General features: G+C 38.3%; 4 protein-coding genes across 4 annotated transcripts in view; 1 reads left to right on the forward strand and 3 right to left on the reverse strand.

The window, feature by feature from the left end:
- LOC144662785 (uncharacterized) overlaps window positions 1-18908 on the reverse strand; it is a 269859-nt gene that overhangs the window by 224267 nt on the left and 26684 nt on the right. The window lies entirely within an intron of this gene.
- On the forward strand, window positions 3354-5218 carry LOC144662847 (uncharacterized). Its single transcript, XM_078523799.1, has 2 exons — window positions 3354-4145; window positions 4825-5218. The coding sequence occupies exon 1, from the start codon at window positions 3485-3487 to the stop codon at window positions 4013-4015; it is 531 nt and encodes a 176-aa protein (XP_078379925.1). The 5' UTR covers window positions 3354-3484; the 3' UTR covers window positions 4016-4145; window positions 4825-5218.
- LOC144663160 (uncharacterized) lies at window positions 5218-6634 on the reverse strand. The gene is made up of 2 exons (XM_078524092.1): window positions 6111-6634; window positions 5218-5782 (listed from the first exon to the last, which is right to left on the reverse strand). Exons 1-2 carry the CDS (start codon window positions 6158-6160, stop codon window positions 5218-5220), a joined length of 615 nt encoding a protein of 204 aa, XP_078380218.1. The 5' UTR covers window positions 6161-6634.
- LOC144662856 (tyrosine-protein kinase receptor Tie-1-like) lies at window positions 7318-10805 on the reverse strand. The gene is made up of 6 exons (XM_078523809.1): window positions 10698-10805; window positions 9712-9782; window positions 9249-9289; window positions 9064-9160; window positions 8502-8601; window positions 7318-8384 (listed from the first exon to the last, which is right to left on the reverse strand). Exons 1-6 carry the CDS (start codon window positions 10743-10745, stop codon window positions 8313-8315), a joined length of 429 nt encoding a protein of 142 aa, XP_078379935.1. The 5' UTR covers window positions 10746-10805; the 3' UTR covers window positions 7318-8312.

Genomic DNA, 18908 nt, shown 5'->3' on the forward strand with positions numbered 1-18908 from the left:
AAACTACTTCATGAACTATATTCCACAATGACGTCATTTACCGTAAAAGGTTAAGGGAACAAACAAAATATGAAACGTTATTACACTGTGGTGTCCCGGTTTGACCGGTTTAGAACAGAGCAAATCAAACTAAACGACCCGCGAACTAAAATGACGATTTTTAACGTGCGTGGTGAAGAAAATTAAATTATCAACACGGATCGATTCTATATAACGAGATGGTCAGGCTCTCAGCCTGTCAGTCTCAAATTCTAATAAGACGATTTCATTGGTTGGGAACTGAAAATTTATGGCGTGATCCACTAAAAATAGAATTAAAGTCAAACCGGATGTTCTTTTGATCGGAGCTCTGTAAGGTTGTGGCGCAATACTGATATTCCAATATTGGTTATCAGTTTGCTCAACGAAACGTAGTACGACTTTCAATTCAAATCTGCCCGAGTAAATTCCGATTTGTGTGTTCAGCATTATCCCAGTTGAGCTTTTATCTCATAAGAGTGAAGTTTGTATAGAATGTATTATTGGTGAAAGAACTAACCGGCCCGAGCCTCGTAATTGAATAAAGGTGTCTGTTCCCTTCTGTTCTAGTATATATTGTATTTGAGGTTGTTAAATTCACATCATTGAGCAAGGAATGTAGCTCTACTGTTTCATAACCGTTAATCTGGCATTACTTTTAAAGTTGAACCCAACAAAATGAGGGAGGCTTTTCGCAGAGTCGGTCGCTAGGTGTTTAAGAGTGTTTTGGGTTGTTTCAAGACAGATTTTCTCCTATATCTTGCTGTACAATCGTGCGGAATTAGAACACCATACTGCACTTACCAACCACGTCAATAGTTACTTGGTCGAGCAATACATAAACACCAGTGCTGTTCTCTACCGTAATTGTGTATACATATTCATCATTTTGTTTGACGTCTTTTAACACCAGATTTGCAGGAGGCCTTAGTTCGTACTTTGATCTAAAAGTTTCGTTTGTATACCAAAACGCGGTGCTAGCGTATCGCGATGCAATTTGGGTTGATCTTACTTCACCAGGTCTTTGTCTGCTAAGGCTGACCAAATAATTACTAGAAGCAGAGAAGTCCCATATGAGTGAAACTCGACTGCTGTTGACTCCTTTCACCACAACTGTGAGTTTATGAGCTGGTCTTCTGGTCCAAGTGAACGATTCTGAAATAACACAAGAGAATGAAATGGAACGTGTGAGTTTACTTGTCAGGACAAATACAGTAAAGAACGGTGACATAACCTACCAGACTGCTGCACTACTTTAAATACTAAAAGTAGTGCTAACATCCACCGAGAAATGTAGTCGAGGAAAGATGCCATTTTTTCGTGAGCTCAAAAGCCAGACACTAAAACTTCACTTTGGTAATTTTTATCACACGGACACTAATAAAGCGAGCTGGTAACATTCCATGAGGCGCAACTTACTTTGGTGATACAACTTGCTTCTTCATTTCTTCCGGTCTGACAAGTGAAATTAACTTAAGGTTACTATTATTAGCGGCTACTAATTTTAGCGATTTTTTACTGGGCAAGATTTAGCGACTATTTACTTTAGCGATTTTCCGAACATTTTAAGGAATTGTGATATCGTGTAAACCAGTTTTTAATAAGCCTGCGAATTAGAACGCAGAGGAATTTCCAGCTATCGCTTGTCTCCGTTAGCAGGCTAGTTTTTAATAAACAAATAAAGAAGAACATAATATCCAGTAAAAGAATAAACTCACTTGAAATTGAACGAACATTTGCATTGTTGCATTGCCAGAAAGAACAAAGTGACTGGCTTTTTTCAAGTCGACTATGTTTAATTTTGTTTTCCTTTAGTGTGAAGGGAGATACTTAAATTTAACGAGTATTAAATTTAACCGAGAGCAATTTTGGCGAATACTAAATTTAGCGATTTTTGCCCAACTCTTGGACAACTCGCTAAAATTAGTAGCCGCTAACATCAAATATGCAGTAGCAAGTGGTAAAAAAAAATGTAAAACAATTTGCATTTTAACTACACGTGTTCTCATGCAGTGGAAAAACGAGTCGTCTGATGAAAGCTTCTTCTTTTCTCATTCTTACATTGGGCCAAAAACTTCACTAAGAAAGAATAAGACAGTCATCTGCGTCTTTGTTGTGATGAATTGTTGGACAAGTTTTGCGTCTCAAAAAAGATATTCACGCTTGTTTTCTGAACAATTAACAAAGTAATGATGAAATCTACTAATTGTTACAAAACTTGTCCCCTAGAGAGAAACGACCCTAATATTTCCGTTCTTTCTAAAAATACTGTTTACGCTTGTGTGCTTTTTCGCACTTCTAGCGTGTTAGGTGTTATTTCGCACAAAGCTTTTGTGTTGACACGCTTTTTAGTTCGGCTGCGCACGTGTTATTGTGTTTAGTGTGTCTGTGGAACAAGAGGTTCACTAATGAGGCGAGCCATAAAACATTTGTTTTTTCGTAGAGTGTCACATTTTCATTGTTTTGCATTGAATTATTAACAAACAATAGTTGCAATCTATATGAGTTATTGACCAAGCGTGAGGTCAAGATGGCAAGATATTGGCCAAGTTCTTTTTTGATGTGTTTATGCACCGAGACGAAGCACGCAAACAAAGAACGTGGCCAATATCCTGCCTTCTTGACCAAACAAGCTTGTAATAGCCCATTTCCGATATATTTAGGCGCGTAAGACTGGTATCAAATAAAGGCGCGAAAGCGAAGCTTGGGGGAATAGCGCGCGAGAAATTAAAAACATACAGCGAGGAAAGATACGAAATACTGTTTTCTTTTTAACCTTATTCTCACGTTCAGGATGGTTAAATACTGTGCTGTTGCACTTTGTACAAATGGTAGTCATAACCAGCCAAATTTATCTTATTTTCGCTTTCCGTTGGATGAGAAACTTCGCAAAAAGTGGAAAGCATTTTGTCGAAGGGCGGACAAAAAGTTTAACACTGTTGCAGATCCTAGGATTTGCTCGCAGCATTTTTTAAAAGAAGACCTCAAAAAGACGCTTTCTGGAAAGACTGAAGTCATTTCGGGCGGTGTGGCGAAAATATTTGATCCCAAGCAGCCCAAAGCAAAGAGCAATCTTCGTAAGGAGCGGCAACAAAAGCGGCATCGTCAAGCACAACATTCGGCAGATAATACAACAGAGCAGTTGCCAGCCAAAAGGCAAACGGAAGACGTGCAGGAAAATACAGCAGCGAACACAGGTGTATTCAACGACCACGATTACACGGACCGCTCGGAAAACGTGAACGAGCAACACAGAAACGTGTTGTGTCAGACCGAACTTAAAATATAAGACCTCGCTAAAATGGAGCAGGGAATAAATCAGTCTTCGACTTCAACTCCAACCTCCAAGCAAGAAGTTAAAGTTGGCGCTAGTGTCCAACAAAGAAGAGAGCAAGTGGTTCAAGACGTGTTGAAAAGTGACGAATCTGTAAAATTTTACACAGGCATTCCGTCACTATCGTGTTTCATGCTTCTCTTCAATACCCTCCTTCCGTATGTGGGAAAAATGAAGTACTGGGACAAGAACAAACTTCAGAAATCCTACTACCAGGATGATCCTGAGAAGAAAAAAACAGGGCGAAAACGAGATGTTGGATTGAAAGAGGAGTTTATTCTTGTTCTGTTGCGGCTGAAACTAGGTCTTATGGAAAGGCATCTTGCGGACATGTTCGCAGTTTCTGTCAGTACAGTTAGTCGGATTTATATCACATGGGTTCGCTTTTTAGCTCTGACTTTAAAAGATTCACTACTTCGCTGGCCATCAAAAGAAGAAATTAAAACCCACATGCCTAATTCGTTTTCAAAATACCCAGGTACACGTGTCATCATAGACTGCACTGAGTTTTTTATTGAGAAGCCTTCCTCCCCAAGTGCACAAAAGGCCACGTGGAGTGATTACAAGCATCACAACACTGTTAAGTTACTGGTAGGAATAACCCCATCTGGAGCTTTTTCTTTTATCTCCAGATTGTGGTCTGGGAGCACAAGTGATCGGTGAGTTACTCAAGAAAGTGGTCTTATAGACATTCTAGAAAAGGGGGACGAAGTCATGGCGGACAGGGGTTTTACAATCAGGGATCTTCTCACAAAGAGAGGAGTGAAACTCAACATGCCCCCTTTTACTAAAGGTAACCAATTTTTTTCTTACTATCCTAAAAATGGGGATTTCTCTCTTTTTGTTTTTCATATACAGCTTCTCTCCAAATGCCAGTCACTATAAGGTATAGGCAACCACTTCCCCTGGGGTGGGGTACTCCCTATAGTGTTTCAAAACACAGGGAGGCTCCACCTGAAAAGGGTAGGGATTTTATGTGTTGGGTATACAAAAGGGCAGGTGAAACAACCATTTAGGTATTTAAAAGGGTGTTTCAAAACATCTCAAAAAGACCTACCAAACAATTAATTGAAAGGGTTCTTCATGTAAAAAGTTAGGTAAAGGGACAGGTATGTGAAAGGGGTACCATTTTCTAGCAAAGGTATATATATATAAGAAAGGAATGCCTTTTCTGTCGAAAATGGTGTATGAAAGGCTAAGGGTTTTAACCTTGGGGTGGAGCCTCCCTGTATAAAAATAATTTGAGTCAACCCCCAAAGCTCCAATATCCACATACAGATTCTCCTGACTGATCTCCATACATTTTCTTATAGCATTGTTGAGAGAATGTTTTTAAAAGGTCAAAGCAATTTTATAACATTCATAACCTCTTTTCTCAACCTAGTGTTGATATTGTTTGAAGAAATTTGATGTTGGTCACTTGGGTCTTATAGGGCTAACTGCTTAATTAAGAGTTTTAATTTTTCACACAGGTAAACAGTTGTCAAGGAAGGCTCGTAAAGAAACAAGTTCAATTGCAAAAGTGAGGATACATGTTGAAAGAGCTATTGAGAGGTTGAAAGAATTCAAGGTATTTCAGGGAAACATCCCATTAACATCTTTAAAGTTAATTGACCAGGAGGTCATTGTTTGTGCTTCATTGTGTAATCTCCTTCCTCCTCTAGCTAAGTAGTAGTTATAGTATCTCAAGTTTGTATTCGATTTGAAGAGCCTGAATAACTGTGTTGCAGTACGAACATTTCTGAAAACAAGGTGAACTGACATCAATTTTCCATGGATCTATAGGAGACCTTACCATGTCATTACTATAAAAGAGTAAATGTGCTGTTTATGTTGTTGAATTTCAGGTTAAATCGATTTTTTTACTAGTTTGTTTCATTGATCATGTCAGCTTGCTCCTGAGTAAGGGAAATGGCTTCAAAAAACTGTGAAACTAACTGAGTGTCAACTGATTCAGAATCACTGACTTGGATGTTGTGTAAAGAGACAAAGTTATCTCTAATGTCAGAGATAGTAAAAATTTCAACAGCCTCTACCTCTTCAACAGATTCAACATTTTCATCTAAGGTAATGAAAGATTGCAGAACATCTTCATCGACAGTTGAAGGTGGACAATGAGAAAGCACATGAAGTCCAACAGCACTACTGCAGACCTGCTGCAAACCTTCTCTTAGTTGTCTGTTCATAGTATCAACATCAGGTATAATGGATCTGGGATCAAATTTATTGATATCTGCATGAACTTTTTCATCCTTTCCATATTCACTCTTTGTTAGCTTAAGTTCTTGTAACAAACAAGAGTTGGTTTTAGGTTTTGATCTTCTTACCCATTGGCACTGACTTGATGTGCAGGATTTAACATCATTTATACGTGCTGTGTGTTCAAGGTCGAACAACACAGCGGCAATGTGACGACATGTTCCGTCTAATCTACATGCAAAGAAATACAACAATGCAAGGAAAGGATTGTGAGGATTACTTTTGGGATGAAAAATGGCTTAAGTAATGCAAAATACAGAGTAATTAAAAATGTTTTACTCACCCTACTGACCCTCCCCCCCCCATCCCTGCACCACTTTCAAAGTAATTTCAAATAGCAAACTTTACTTCTGACCATTCTCACTGAGTAATATTCCATTTTTTATTATTATTTTATTAGCCACTACATTTTAACTTACATTCCATCTCCACAGGAGTTCACAATAAAGAATAAAAATGACTGATTATCATAACTGAGTAAAAAAAAAAAATTACTTACCCTCCCTTACAAGGGCAAAATCCATCTTTAACTACAACAGAGTCCTCCATGATTAAAAAAAACCATTGTAAGTCAGTTTATTATCGTCAGTTTTTGACCTCTCCGTTGGGATTACCTTAAACTTGAATACAGTACAACTCAAGTCCTTCACACAATACATCATGCAATCTTGAACATGACCATCAGAAAATAACTTGTAGCCAAGTAACGACTTAAACGACTTGAGGTTCTCGGCAGTGTACTCCCCAGAGCCAATCAAGTACATATACAGATCAGCGAAAGTAAATGGTGACATCTTAGAAAAATCGTAGCTCCAGTTCTGGATATTTTCCAGGCGAGGTATTGTGCCCTTTTCAGTTCAAAGTTTACCAGCTATCACGTCTGAGATGTCTTCGTCGTCTTCGTCAATCCTTTGTTATTTGATTCCACGAGCCTTTACTGCGAGTTCCACCAGTTCAGCTTTACGTTTAGTGCGTCCTTGATCAGTCACCTGAAGTCCTCTGTTTGTTAAATATTCTTTTAACCAAGGAACGTTCTTTTTATCAAATTGTACTTCCATTTTCCTCGCTGTGTGTTTATAATACCCGATTCCCTCTATAGCGCGCGCCTGCTGGGAGTCACGGTAGTTGTATTCATCAAACCATGCGCGAGACTCAACAAAGATGCACGTTGCTGAGTCTTGCGCATAATTTGATAAATACAACTACCGTGATTCCCTGCAGGCGCGCGCTATAGAGGGAATCGGGTATTTCTTGCGCGCTATTCCCCCAAGCCTCGCTTTCGCGCCTTTATTTGGTACCAGTCTTACGCGCCTAAATATATCGGAAATGGGCTATTGGTTAATAAAGAATTTATAATATGACTTTTTTCGCAACCTCGTCACCAGGGTCTTCTCGGCGACGAGTTTTCAAAATGGCGGCTCGTCTTGAAAAGGCCTTGGGGAAGGCTGGGTCACGTTGTACAAAATCACCAAAAAATCTTGGAGGTTTTATCACGTGACCTTTGGCGAAGACAAAACAAAATGGCGGTTTAGCGCATGGCGTAAACTTCATGCGGGAGGCAGTGATTACTTCGTGAAGCATAGACATTATTTTCGTCAGGTGTTGGACAGTAGATCGTGCATGCGGTATGATAATCTGGAAGGTACGGGGAGTAAAAGATTTTTAAATCTGTTAAAATAATAGTTAAACTTATATACACAGTAAACTTAAGCTTATAAAACTTTTATTTACTTTCCGTATTTTAATTGAGCGCAAAAGAAAAATCTTAGCTGCTTATAGGTAAAGCAGTAAAATGCGTGCTTAATACCTTAAAAATGTATGATTAACATATCAATCTCGAGTTTTAGGCACTGTTTACACAGACACGGTTTCATTTGTAACCGCATTGAAAGCGATGCGGTTACGCCTTTCGTTTACACGGCACCGATCGAGACCACTACTGTAACCGGGTCGTTTTGAAAACGCTGTCAAAAGTGGAGCGTTTTCAAAACGATACGGTTTTGTTGTCGTGTAAACGGTCAAAAACGGCGAAACCGCATCGATTTGAAAACGGCAATGTATTTTGGCACGTATTGGCTGGCTCGCGACGGGTAAACATCGTGAACCTCGCATAGAATGCAGCGCTTGCTTATACAATCACATCCGAAAACAGTCGAAAAATCTTTAAATAGGCTCCGTGTAAACACTTCAAAACCGTGTTGTTTTCGATGCGGTTTCGATGTTATGAAACCGTGTCGATTGGAAACCGGGTCGCCTACGCTTGGATAGACATTAATGATAACCTTGAGAAAAACTTACAAACATCTAATTCTAGCCTAAAATCTACCACTGATTTTAAAACTAGGGGATTTTTGCTCGAGCCTCTAAATCAATAAAATGCACGAAGCATGATAAGTAGCGATGTATTCTAAGACGAAAACGAATAGGGATCAAAGCAGTGTGTGACTCATTAGGAAGGCAGGTAACTGTGCCATCTTCTAGCACGAAGAGCAATTGACAATAACTCCACTCCGAATGGGATGCTAATGGCATCGCAAGTTACTGACCATGGTTTTTGTCAAGTTGGCGAACAACTTCGTGATGCCATTGAAAAAGGCGCTGACAGAGTTATGTGGCTGGACTTAGTGAAAGAAGTTAACTGAAAAATATTATTTGAAAATGTCATTGTTCCTAAGGTCCATAATATTATCAGTGCCCTCCTCTATTCCATGGATAGGTCGTCAACATTCGCGTATAAATTGGTATCATATTCTTTCATGTTAACGTATGTCTCCTGAAAAAAAAAAAACGTAGAAATTATTTAAAGAAATGTACATACCACGCATCTTTTTTAAAACAAATCACTTAGTCAATGCTTGAAAGAAAAATAACCAAATATGTTTCAACATACGTTATTACTTTGCGCCATTCTAGTGATAGTGTCTTTAAGCTTGGAGAATGTCGGTCGGTCGTTTGGATTTTCCTGCCAGCACTGCAACATAATCTGGTAACTAAACAGATAAGGCACATTTTAACAGTGTAACAATATGAGAAGACATATATGAGAAGTGTTACAATTGCTGGCATTAACTGCGAAAATATGTGTCCTAAGTGGAATAAAATACACATCACATAGGGCAGTTCACTTTACAGCGAAGCAGTATTAGACTACAATAGGTTTCAAATCAAAGCGGGGGCTTCAGGCTCTTTGATAGGGAATCGTGAGTTAGTTCGAGTCAGCGGTGTGTTGTTCTTAAGAGGTATCGACACACCATTATTTTCGTCGCCATTTTTAATGTTCGCTCCCTAATCACGTGTGATATTATGCGCAGTAGGGATGCGCAATGCAATACTAAGGAATGACCTTAACTAGTTATTGTACACAGCTTAGAGTCTGCTATCGCTATATTGCTCAATGAAAACTGTTGTTAAAGGCTATGATGGCTAACAGAAGCAACAGATGGAAAACTTACAGTTGATCATCAACATGTTTTGGTTTTGGCATCCGGTATCCTTTCTGAAGTTTGTTAGCAATTACACGAGGGTTAATCCCTGGGTACGGAGATCCACCTATGAAAATGACAAATTTACTAGTAGACGTTTCTAAGTAGATAAGGCGTATAATAAAGACTTTTTAAAGTAGCAAATGAAATCGTACCCACAGTAAATATTTCGTACAGAACAACACCGAAACTCCACCTAAAAAATAATAACAGTAATGAATAAATTGTCCATAATACTTGCTGGGTTTTAAAATAGCTATTCATAAGGCTTAAACAGATTTACAACAAGGGGCTCAAAAGTGTGACAACTTTCAATTAGTCCACATTCTTACTGACAGTAACCTGCAGTCAGTAACCAATCAGAGGGCGATGGCAGCTTCGAGCTTACTTCTGATTGGATTACCGTATATCTACACGAAAGCATGCGAATAAATTAAAAGGGGTTACACTTTATGGCTTCTTTAAAAACGAAAATGCTTATGTGCATTGTAAAAAGTTTTTTTTTAAATGAATAAATTTATTTATATCAAATGTAAATTATATACATAATCACCACATGTTGATGCAAACGAGATCTGTATACTTACACTGACAGTATCGACAATTTAAGTTACTCACACGTCACTTTGTGTTGTGTATGTCCCATAAAGTAATCCTTCATAGGCAGTCCACTTGACGGGCAGACGACCCTATTTTTGTTCACAAATATAGAGTTATACTAGAGCAACTAGTTGTGTTGAGACAGAGAAAAAGAAATGTTCAAAATTGGTAGCCTTTTAGTTGTCTTTATTATTTTTTGCCGAAAAAATGAGTGACATATCATTTGTCACACATCTAAAATAAGCTATTTTCTTGTTATCCCTTGCAGTGAGGCCTTGCCGTGCTGTTCTGTCAGGTGAGAGTTTATTTCTCATTGCTGTGAGCTTATTCCGACTTTCAGCCTTACATTTTCTCGGCGGAAGAAATTCATACAGTATAAGTGACTTTGTTTCGAAGTACTAACCGACAACAAGGCAGAAAGCTCAAACAAAATAAACTTATTGAAACTAAACTTCCTCTGAAAACATATACAAACTAACTCATATGTTTTTTAAGTAGTTCAAACAATTATCTTTAGTGTAGCTCACTTTTACTCTGAATAACTACACTGAAGGATTAGGGTTTAGTGCACGTTTAAATTTGTTTGAACTGCGCACACGGTAAGAAATAATAAAAAAAACACCACCGATTTATTCCAGATAAGTTTTAAATTTGCGTACGTGAAAGAACAACCCATTTCAGTGCACCGATGTTAATCCAAATACAGGCAAGAAAAATATATTGACGTCTCTTTTGTATATATCAAAACGATAAGTGGATCGTAAAACTATTTTCTTTTCTTAGAAAGCAGAGAATAAACTCATAATTAATTTTTAGGCCAGTTGTTCTTCCTCGAGGTTAGGATGGATTTTAAATTTGTCTTGCACCTATGGGGCAGCGTATACATTAAAGCTTTGGCCGCATATTTATAAAAATGGAGACATTGTAAACTCCAGTAAAAATTAAATAAATTTAAGGGGAGCTCCGCTTTGAGGCTTGCATAAATCTATATATTAGGTTCTTACTCGACTTTCTTTGGTATAAATATCATCCTGGTAAACATTCCGTGCCATTCCAAAATCTGTCACCTTACACTTCTCTCCTTCACCAACAAGAACATTTCTGGCCGCCAAGTCACGATGGATTATCTGAAGAAAAGACTGGACGTTGCTTGGTGTGTATCAACTTTACAACTATTTTGAACAAATTGTGTTATTCATATAAAGAGCACTTTGCTTAGTTTTTTCAGTTCGAAGAGTTGCTCTAAAGGCCTGAAGTTACATTCTAGCAGAAAATAAAGAGTTTTTATGTTGATGGGATGTGTCCTTTTTTTTCTGCGCGGTTTGTAAGCGAACGCTTACAAAGTGGTAGTTTCTACTTGTATTGCAAATCCACCATATATTTTAATGTTCCTTATGAAAAGCGTTCTTGTATGATGCAAACCCTCTCTTGCAGTTCATGTGTTAACATTTTTATAGTCTTTTTTTTTCTAAAAAAAAAAACCCACTGCAGCTTGCTTCTCTCACCTTACTGGAACAAAGATAACTCATTCCATCAGCGATCTGCTGACAAAATCGCATCAGTTGTTGTGACGTCAGATTAGTTTGAGGTTTTACATCCGGGTCTTTGAAGTACGTGTCCTTAAGGCCACGACTCTTTCTCAGGTAGCCCAACAGATCGCCATAAGGTATGTACTCAATAAGGACAAGTAACGGATCTGTTGAGAGGACATGCGATTAATGTACTCTGCAGCGGTGCTTAGTACATGTGTAAGTATTAGTTTTTTGTCAATTAAAGAGGCTCAAAGTCAACAATTGTTTTTACCAGTCTCAGTAACACATCCCATCAGCTTGATCACGTGCGGATGAGGCTTTAGTTTCTTCATCAGCTGTAGTTCCGAAAGCAGATCCTTTCTGTCTGAATCAGGAGCGTTTTCTGTCAGAAAAGGAGAGAAGTTACAGAATTTGTGGCTGTTTAGGTTTTGGATACGGACCAATGTAGCGGGGACACGTCCCCTCGTGTGTGCAATTAATTTTTGGCTAATGCAACACGAATTTTGCAGCAGTTTTGTCCCTGCGATATGTTACACGAATTTCAACTGGTTCACCTTGTGCAGCATGTCGCAGGGACAAAATGTTGCAGGACTGGAATTCGTTTTGCATTAGCTAAAAATTATCAGCGCACATATATTTTTTTTAAATTGATTCTAGACGTGAGTCACCCGAATAAATTAATTGTAACAGTTTCATCATGGGTCGAACGGTACGGTTTTGAGAAGTTGTGGGTTAAAAACAGGTTTTGACAACCTTGAACCAGAATGAAATTGCACACGCTCTTTTATTTGATAATGAGCCCAATAAAAAAGACAAAATAATAAAAAAACTACTCTTTCCATTTTTAGCAACCCCTCTTGTCAGTTTCTTCCGTCCTAGGCATTCTCTGGTATATTAAATTGGATTAAAGTTCTGATAACTATTTTGGTTTCCCTTTACAGTTGCTGGCGCATTTTGTACGCCCATCTAGAAACGCATAACTATTCACCATTTTGTTACACGATTTGTTTAGCTGTAAAGACAGACTATTTTATTTGGGTATTACTTTGTACAAAGTTTGTTACAGCCAATTCTAAGGTATGTCTTAGATAATTATCTATATGTTTGTTTAAACGAGGATAGAGAAAAGTTGGAGTTATACCACATGTTAAATAATTCCGTTGAAAACTATTATGAAATCAACTGTTTGTTATCGTGAGAATTATTCCTCACTTCTTTTACTATTTCAGTTCGAAGAGTTTGGCTAAAGCCCTGAAATTATATTCGGGGAGAGAGCGAGTTTTTCTGTTGATAGAAAGCGTCCAAACTTCTTCACGTGATTTTGCAAACGCGTGTAGAGTTAACGATAGCGAATATTTGCGGGTTCAAAATTCTGCCATTTAAGTCTCCGACCACGAAAAGTGATTTTACTTTTTTTTTTCAAAATTCAAAGACTTCTTGGGGAATAAAATACATCAGGTTTCTTATCTTTCTAAGCGCTATTTAATAGGTAGTAAAAATGAAGGAATTTGATTTTTTTACTTGTGCCGCCTCAAGTTCGATTCTTCGTAAAAGGCGCTCTTTCAAGTTTTCTAGAAAATGTTCATTGTGAGGGCTGCCCCCACATTGGCATCGACTGAGGGATTTATTTCTTTATTTATTTATTTATTTATTTATTTGTGTGTGGGTTTGCTTGTGTCACGTGGTCTTCTGCGAAAAAGCCTGAAACCGGAGCCTGGGGATGAGTGCGTGTCGAGTAGAAATCGGCCATATTGGATTTTGGCGTGTTTCTTTTTGTACTGTTTGGATTTCAGCTGTTCCTGTAGTTGCTCGTCATTACAGAAGCTCACGAAGTCATACTAGCCAACATTTCGTTTGGCTGGGAGTCTGTGCAGGTTGCACATCAATGCAAGAGGAGCTTTTACGCTTACGCAAGCCAATATTGAGAGCCGCAAAAAGCGATGTAATGATCGATCTCTTTCGTATCTGTCGAGCTAGCGTCGTACATGTAGGAATGTTCCAAAACTAAATGGGTTTCACATAAGCTTCATTAACGATGGATTTATCTATAAACCAGAGCGTTAGCTAAAATCGAGTGCGTGGCTGCTTGTTCGGAACAAAAGGAAGAGCTTTTGAGCCCGGGGGGGGGGGGGGGGGCACTTCCTATAAATGGGCTAATGGGGATGTGCCGCTGGATGGGGTCGCATTTTCACGACTGGACTGACTATAATGGGGTCGCCATTTCAAACATTTTTTATAGGGTGACTAGAATGGGGTCACACTTTTCCGGGATTTTGAGAGTACGAAAATCTGGCAAGTTGTGATTTATGAACGGAAATATTCGCCGAAAAAAATGTTACCGTATTTATTGCTGTTGTAAAATATGTGACAAACGGCTCCCAGAAAGTGACTAAGTTGGGGTCGTAAAAATTAAATTTACCCAAAAGTGACTAAGATGGGGTCTATAATTGGCCATAGAATATGACTATAATGGGGTAGGGGTTCTGAGAGGCCAGCGGCACATACCCAACAAAAATTTACCCAAGTACCCCCCCGGGCTTTTGAGACGAAAGAGCACAATTTAATACATTTGTGTTTGAATCAGTCTGTATGGCTATATCTTCTAATATGTAAATTATTCTGCAATGCATACCTACAGAGCAATATAATAAACAAACCATTTTAGTGATACCAAAAAGGACAAAAGAAAAAAATTGACTCCTCTGAGATTTGAACTCGAGACCTATAGCGACCTCTCGATTACCAGTCAGAAGCCTACCCCAGTGCACAACTCAAACATACTTAATAATGAAATCTTATATCAATGTAATAGATATTCCGCTGTTTATCTGTTATCATGTGCATCAAAGAAATGTTTGAATCACCTGCTGCTCATAAATTTTCAAGGAATGAAAACTAAACTTGGCAAAAAATTCAGTCGTGGCTCGAAGAGCTCTTTGATCTCGTTTTTTTATCTTAAAAAATCAGGGTAAATTTCGCGAGTAGAAATTACTGCGGCTACTAAATTTGGCGATTTGCAAAAAATCGCAAAGATTATTTGCCGCAATAAATAGCAGCCTTAAGGTAATTGAATGTACTAAATGAATTCACAAAAAAGAAGAATCCAATTTGAAATAATCAAGCCCCCACTCGTACGCATCGCGGACCGATTTTTTTTTATTGCTAAGCTTTAACGATCATCTATTTATCTATCAGTGAAGTTTGTAATTAAAGCTCACATCGTACTGCCTCTGCGGAAAATAAAATGGTTCAAGTTGTGTATCGCTGGTTGCCGCTCGTTAAATGCGATGAAGTCTGTGGAACCTACCTGTCTTTATGTAATATGGGCAGTATACCAGCTAGGTTTTAATTTTACTGTAGAATCCCGATAACTCGAACCTTCAAGGGAAATTGAATTAGGTTCGAGTTATCGGGAGTTCGAGTAATCGAGGGCAAAATTAGTACAGGGGCGGATACAGGGGGGGTATCCGTTTTTCAGTAAAAAAAAATTCGAAATGTCACTTTATTTGAAATAGAAAATAAATAAAGAAAGAAAAATTAGCTCTCGCTCATGTCTGGTTGTTGTTACGCCACGTTTCGCCGTCTGCCGCCACTTAGGGTTAGGGTTAGGGTTAGTCCCTAATGGTCTGCCATCCACCCCCCCCCCCTTTTGAAATCCTGGATCCGCCCCTGTAGTAAGAAAATGACCTGGAGGGGAATCAAAAAAGGTTTAAATCGCGGGAAAACCTAATTATTAAGGATTTGAGTTATAGAAATGTAACTGGATATTTTTAATAATTAAAAATTTCCTTTCATACAGGGTAATTTTGCTTCATCAAATTTTGACAGTTTGCTTTATTTCGTTTAATACTTTGAAAATGTTCTCCTGCTGTGTTCGCCAGGGTCAGAGTGGTCTTAAAAAGGAAGGATTGTTGATGAATTCAGTTGACGATCTGAGCAGTCATCATCAAAGTCAAGTAAAAAGCCGTTTATCAGTCGATGGTATTAAGTCTCTGGTCCTTGAAGTTGTCCGCTCTAGCAAAGAATTAGGGGGAGCTACCATCCAAAGAATAATTATAAGTAACAAGGTAGATGCGTAGTTAAAGAGGGAATAGAAAGGCTTAAGAATGAGCAGGGAACAAATGTAGCGGGGACACATGTCCCCTTGTGTGCTAATAGGTTTTGGCTCATTGAACACGAATTTTGCAGCAGTTTTGTCCCTGCGACATGTTACACGGATTTCAACTGTTTTTTTTTTTTTTTTTTTTTTTGGGGGGGGGGGGGGGGGGATTTTGATGCATTTATGGTCATAATGGAGCTAACATTATGACTAAGTAGCTTTTCTCGTTCACGAGATGCGCCTAGAGCACCGAGGTGAAGATACAAGGTGAATTACTCAAGGAGGAGAGAGAAGTGTAATTAGTTTTTAAGGATTTATCCAAGACGTAGAGTTTGAAAAAGTTTGTCTGACTTTTTCAATTTGCAATCAAAATCTCATGCCTGTGATGATGGTGATGATGATGATGATAATGACGATGATAAGGGTGATGATAAAAAGATTCTTATATGCGCATTTAAGAAAATACTCCTTTTGTTACATAAATAGGCTAATATAGTCATTTCTAACAAAGCTGGACCTTTTTCTCAACGTAAATATGCCTTTTGCCTTTTTTTAAAGTGATGCTCATGATAGTGCCCCTTTAAAACTGAGCATGTTTTCCGTATTCGAACAAAAGCTGATCCCGACAGTACGGGCAACGGTATTGTAAGAATAAGAGAGCACAGATTTATAGATCAGGAGTACAGGATTGGTTAAAATGATCAAAATGATAGTTGAAAACGCATATGAATGAATAAATAAATAAATAAATAAAAACGCGTGTAGGATGTCTGGATGCCTTTTCTTGCCTTTTCGATTGACTAGGTAATGAAGAAGACAGTAGCAAAACAAAACACTGGGATCGGGTGCAAACGATTAGCAGTTTGGAGAGTCTTGAATTTGCGTACGACCTTGCTCTGGTATCAAGCAGAAAGAGAATTGCATTTACAAGAATGCACTTTCCGACCGAACACAGCAGGACAAAAACAACCGAAATCACGAGATTCAATGCTACAAACCATAAACCCTAGTCACTTGAAGAGGGAGTATAAGCCAATCCGAAACAGTAAAATGGCGAAACAATCAGCTGAGTAGGAATGGTTGAGAACAAATTTTCAAGAACAACGTTATCACCGGTTTGCTCCACTGTTCCGAGACCCGGCGAATACCCATAATATATTGATCAATTGGTCAGTAAGAGCAGAAGAGAAAAGACCAGGAGATTTGAACAAAAACACAAACGGGACAATATGTATTTGGAGTGCGACGATAAGGTAATATTAGACTAGTCTCCGGAAAGGAAAATGCGCGCAGGGAACTGAACTCAGTAAGCATCATAGAGCTCAGAAGGAACAGCAGATGGGCACTAAGAGGAGGGTCAACGAGATGAAGGAGTTCTGAGAATAGGGAAAAAAACCCGATCAGCTTGGAATATACCAGGTCTGATGACGGTGTCGGCGAAGATAATTTTCATGGCAGGGAGGGGACAGTCACACTGTTATTCAACTTGTAAACATATCACGTCATCGCAACTTAGTTTAAATTCATGATAGAAGTCAGAAGGGATTCTTTCCCACTACTTTTCCCCGGGGCATTGCCCAACGTCTACATGGATCTAATTTCACATACCTTTGAGCATTTTAACCGCCACAATTGTCAATCCCTTTACGCCATTGACATTCTCAGCCATTGCCTTGGCAACCTGAGAGAAAGCACCTTTTCCAATCATTTTAACTACGTGAACATGTTCCCGACTCATTTCCCAGTTTTGACATTTTGTCGCGGGGTTAAGTGACATGTATTCCTCGTCTAAGTTGACTTGATTTTTTCCGCTAAAAGAGTCTCCTGGTTGGGGTGAATGTAAAGTAGCAGCCGATGCGTCAGCTGTCAACATCAAATTGTCAAAGGCGTTTGTGGCTGATGTAGTTACTTGAAGTGGTATTTCTCGATCCTGCAACATGTATAACACCAGTTACAAACACCAGTTATGAAGAAAAAAGTTAACACGGCATATTGAAGTATCATACCATTCTCTGTAAACAGTCAGTAAGTAGCTGGTCCTACACTGAGTTCTTAAGTTTGTACATGTTTGTCTAAAAAACTAAGCCACTATTGTAATACAGAGTGACAGTTATACCAGCGAGCACTCATACCAAACCTTCAACCTAAATCTCTTTAAATCCTAACTTTCTTCTCTGAGTCCTGGTGTAATCGGAAACTAAGCAACTTGTACCTGCTACCATAGTTAGTAACTATGGTACTAACTATGGTATTACTAAGAACCAATAATTACCTGTATATTTTTATTGTTTTGACGATGACAACGGAGACTATAAGAGAAGAAGATGAAATGAATAAAAAACACGGATGAAGATATCTATAAACATGTGCCCGGATAAAGGAAGACAACAGCGGAATCATCATCAGCATCACATCCTTTACCATACACGATAAAATTTTAAATCACAATGCTGGTGAGGTCGTATCAATTTATTGAAATAATTGAAATACAGCATAAAAATAAAAAAATTGTAGCCTATACACAAGACTAATATATAGATTTAGGCAAGCCTAAAAGCGGAGCTCCCAGTTATTTCCCCTTAATAATTTTTTAGACTGTTTTTTATTCATGTTATTTTCTTTATATACGATACGTATCCCTTTTCACCATGAACAACAGCACCAAATAAGAGTTAAAAAAAATCGATCAATCAAAAATATCATTAGTAGTCTATGCATAACCTTGGTTCTAAAGATACACTCGCAACTCTCAAAGTTAAACAAGAACAAAGAAAGGGTTGCTCTAGAACATATCCATACCCCCATCATAACTGGTATGTTACAGCTGTACATAACACAACTGGAACGTTTTGCATGTAGCTTCCCCCCTCCCCCAAATGGGGGCCCTATACGATGGAATGGTGACAATGACAGTATTATTATTGCCTAAGGGACCGGTCATTATTTATGTAGAGGGGGGAGGGGGAGGGAAAAAATATGTTGGAAAGATCAAAATTTCGGTAAGGCCCCCCCCCTCCAGGCCATGTAAGTAGCAAGTGACCCCTGCTTCTTTATTCAATATTTACGTGATGACCCCCCCCCCCCTCCTTCACCTCATATCTCCCTTTATATGCCTTAAGTAATTATTAAATGCATGTTACATACAATCTTAATTGCACACTTGTTCTGGATACTCTTTCAGCAATAGGGCAAATTTTGGATGAGTTATGTGTATAGTAAACATACCTCAATTATTAACTCCTTAACTTTGGAAAAGTGATAGTTTTTACAAATTATGCTCTCATGGTGAACACAAATATGTAATACCGGTAACCATGCAAAATATAATTCTTTTCCAATGATTTTCCTTAAGTGTAAAAGAACTACTTTCTTGTTGTTATATCATGTGTTATTACTTCTTGGGCTATTGCAGTGATAATCATTTTGTAAAAAGAAATAATTGCAGTCAAACCAGATATTAAAGCAGATAGGTCTGGATTCTTTATTTAACTAAAACTTGAGATAACAATGGAGTTTAGAGTGCAAACAGTATTTCTGTAAAATACAAATCACTAAAGTTGTACATAATAGTGGAGTTTAAACAA

Source organism: Oculina patagonica, chromosome 8, assembly GCF_052425735.1.
Source record: "Oculina patagonica isolate OP01 chromosome 8, crgOcupat, whole genome shotgun sequence".
Lineage (NCBI taxonomy): Eukaryota > Metazoa > Cnidaria > Anthozoa > Scleractinia > Oculinidae > Oculina > Oculina patagonica.

Excerpts from the sequence above, each read along its gene's own strand:
- LOC144662847 (XM_078523799.1), top strand. The coding sequence starts at position 3,485 with ATGCTTCTCTTCAATACCCTCCTTCCGTATGTGGGAAAAATGAAGTAC.
- LOC144663160 (XM_078524092.1), bottom strand. The coding sequence starts at position 6,160 with ATGGAGGACTCTGTTGTAGTTAAAGATGGATTTTGCCCTTGTAAGGGA. Across the intron at positions 5,783-6,110 it reads TTTTGCCCTTGTAAGGGAGG|ATTAGACGGAACATGTCGTC; the intron begins GTAAGTAATTTT and ends CTTTGCATGTAG.
- LOC144662856 (XM_078523809.1), bottom strand. The coding sequence starts at position 10,745 with ATGGCACGGAATGTTTACCAGGATGATATTTATACCAAAGAAAGTCGA. Across the intron at positions 9,161-9,248 it reads GTACGAAATATTTACTGTGG|GTGGATCTCCGTACCCAGGG; the intron begins GTACGATTTCAT and ends TCATTTTCATAG. Across the intron at positions 8,385-8,501 it reads GAATGGCGCAAAGTAATAAC|GAGACATACGTTAACATGAA; the intron begins GTATGTTGAAAC and ends TTTTTTTTTCAG.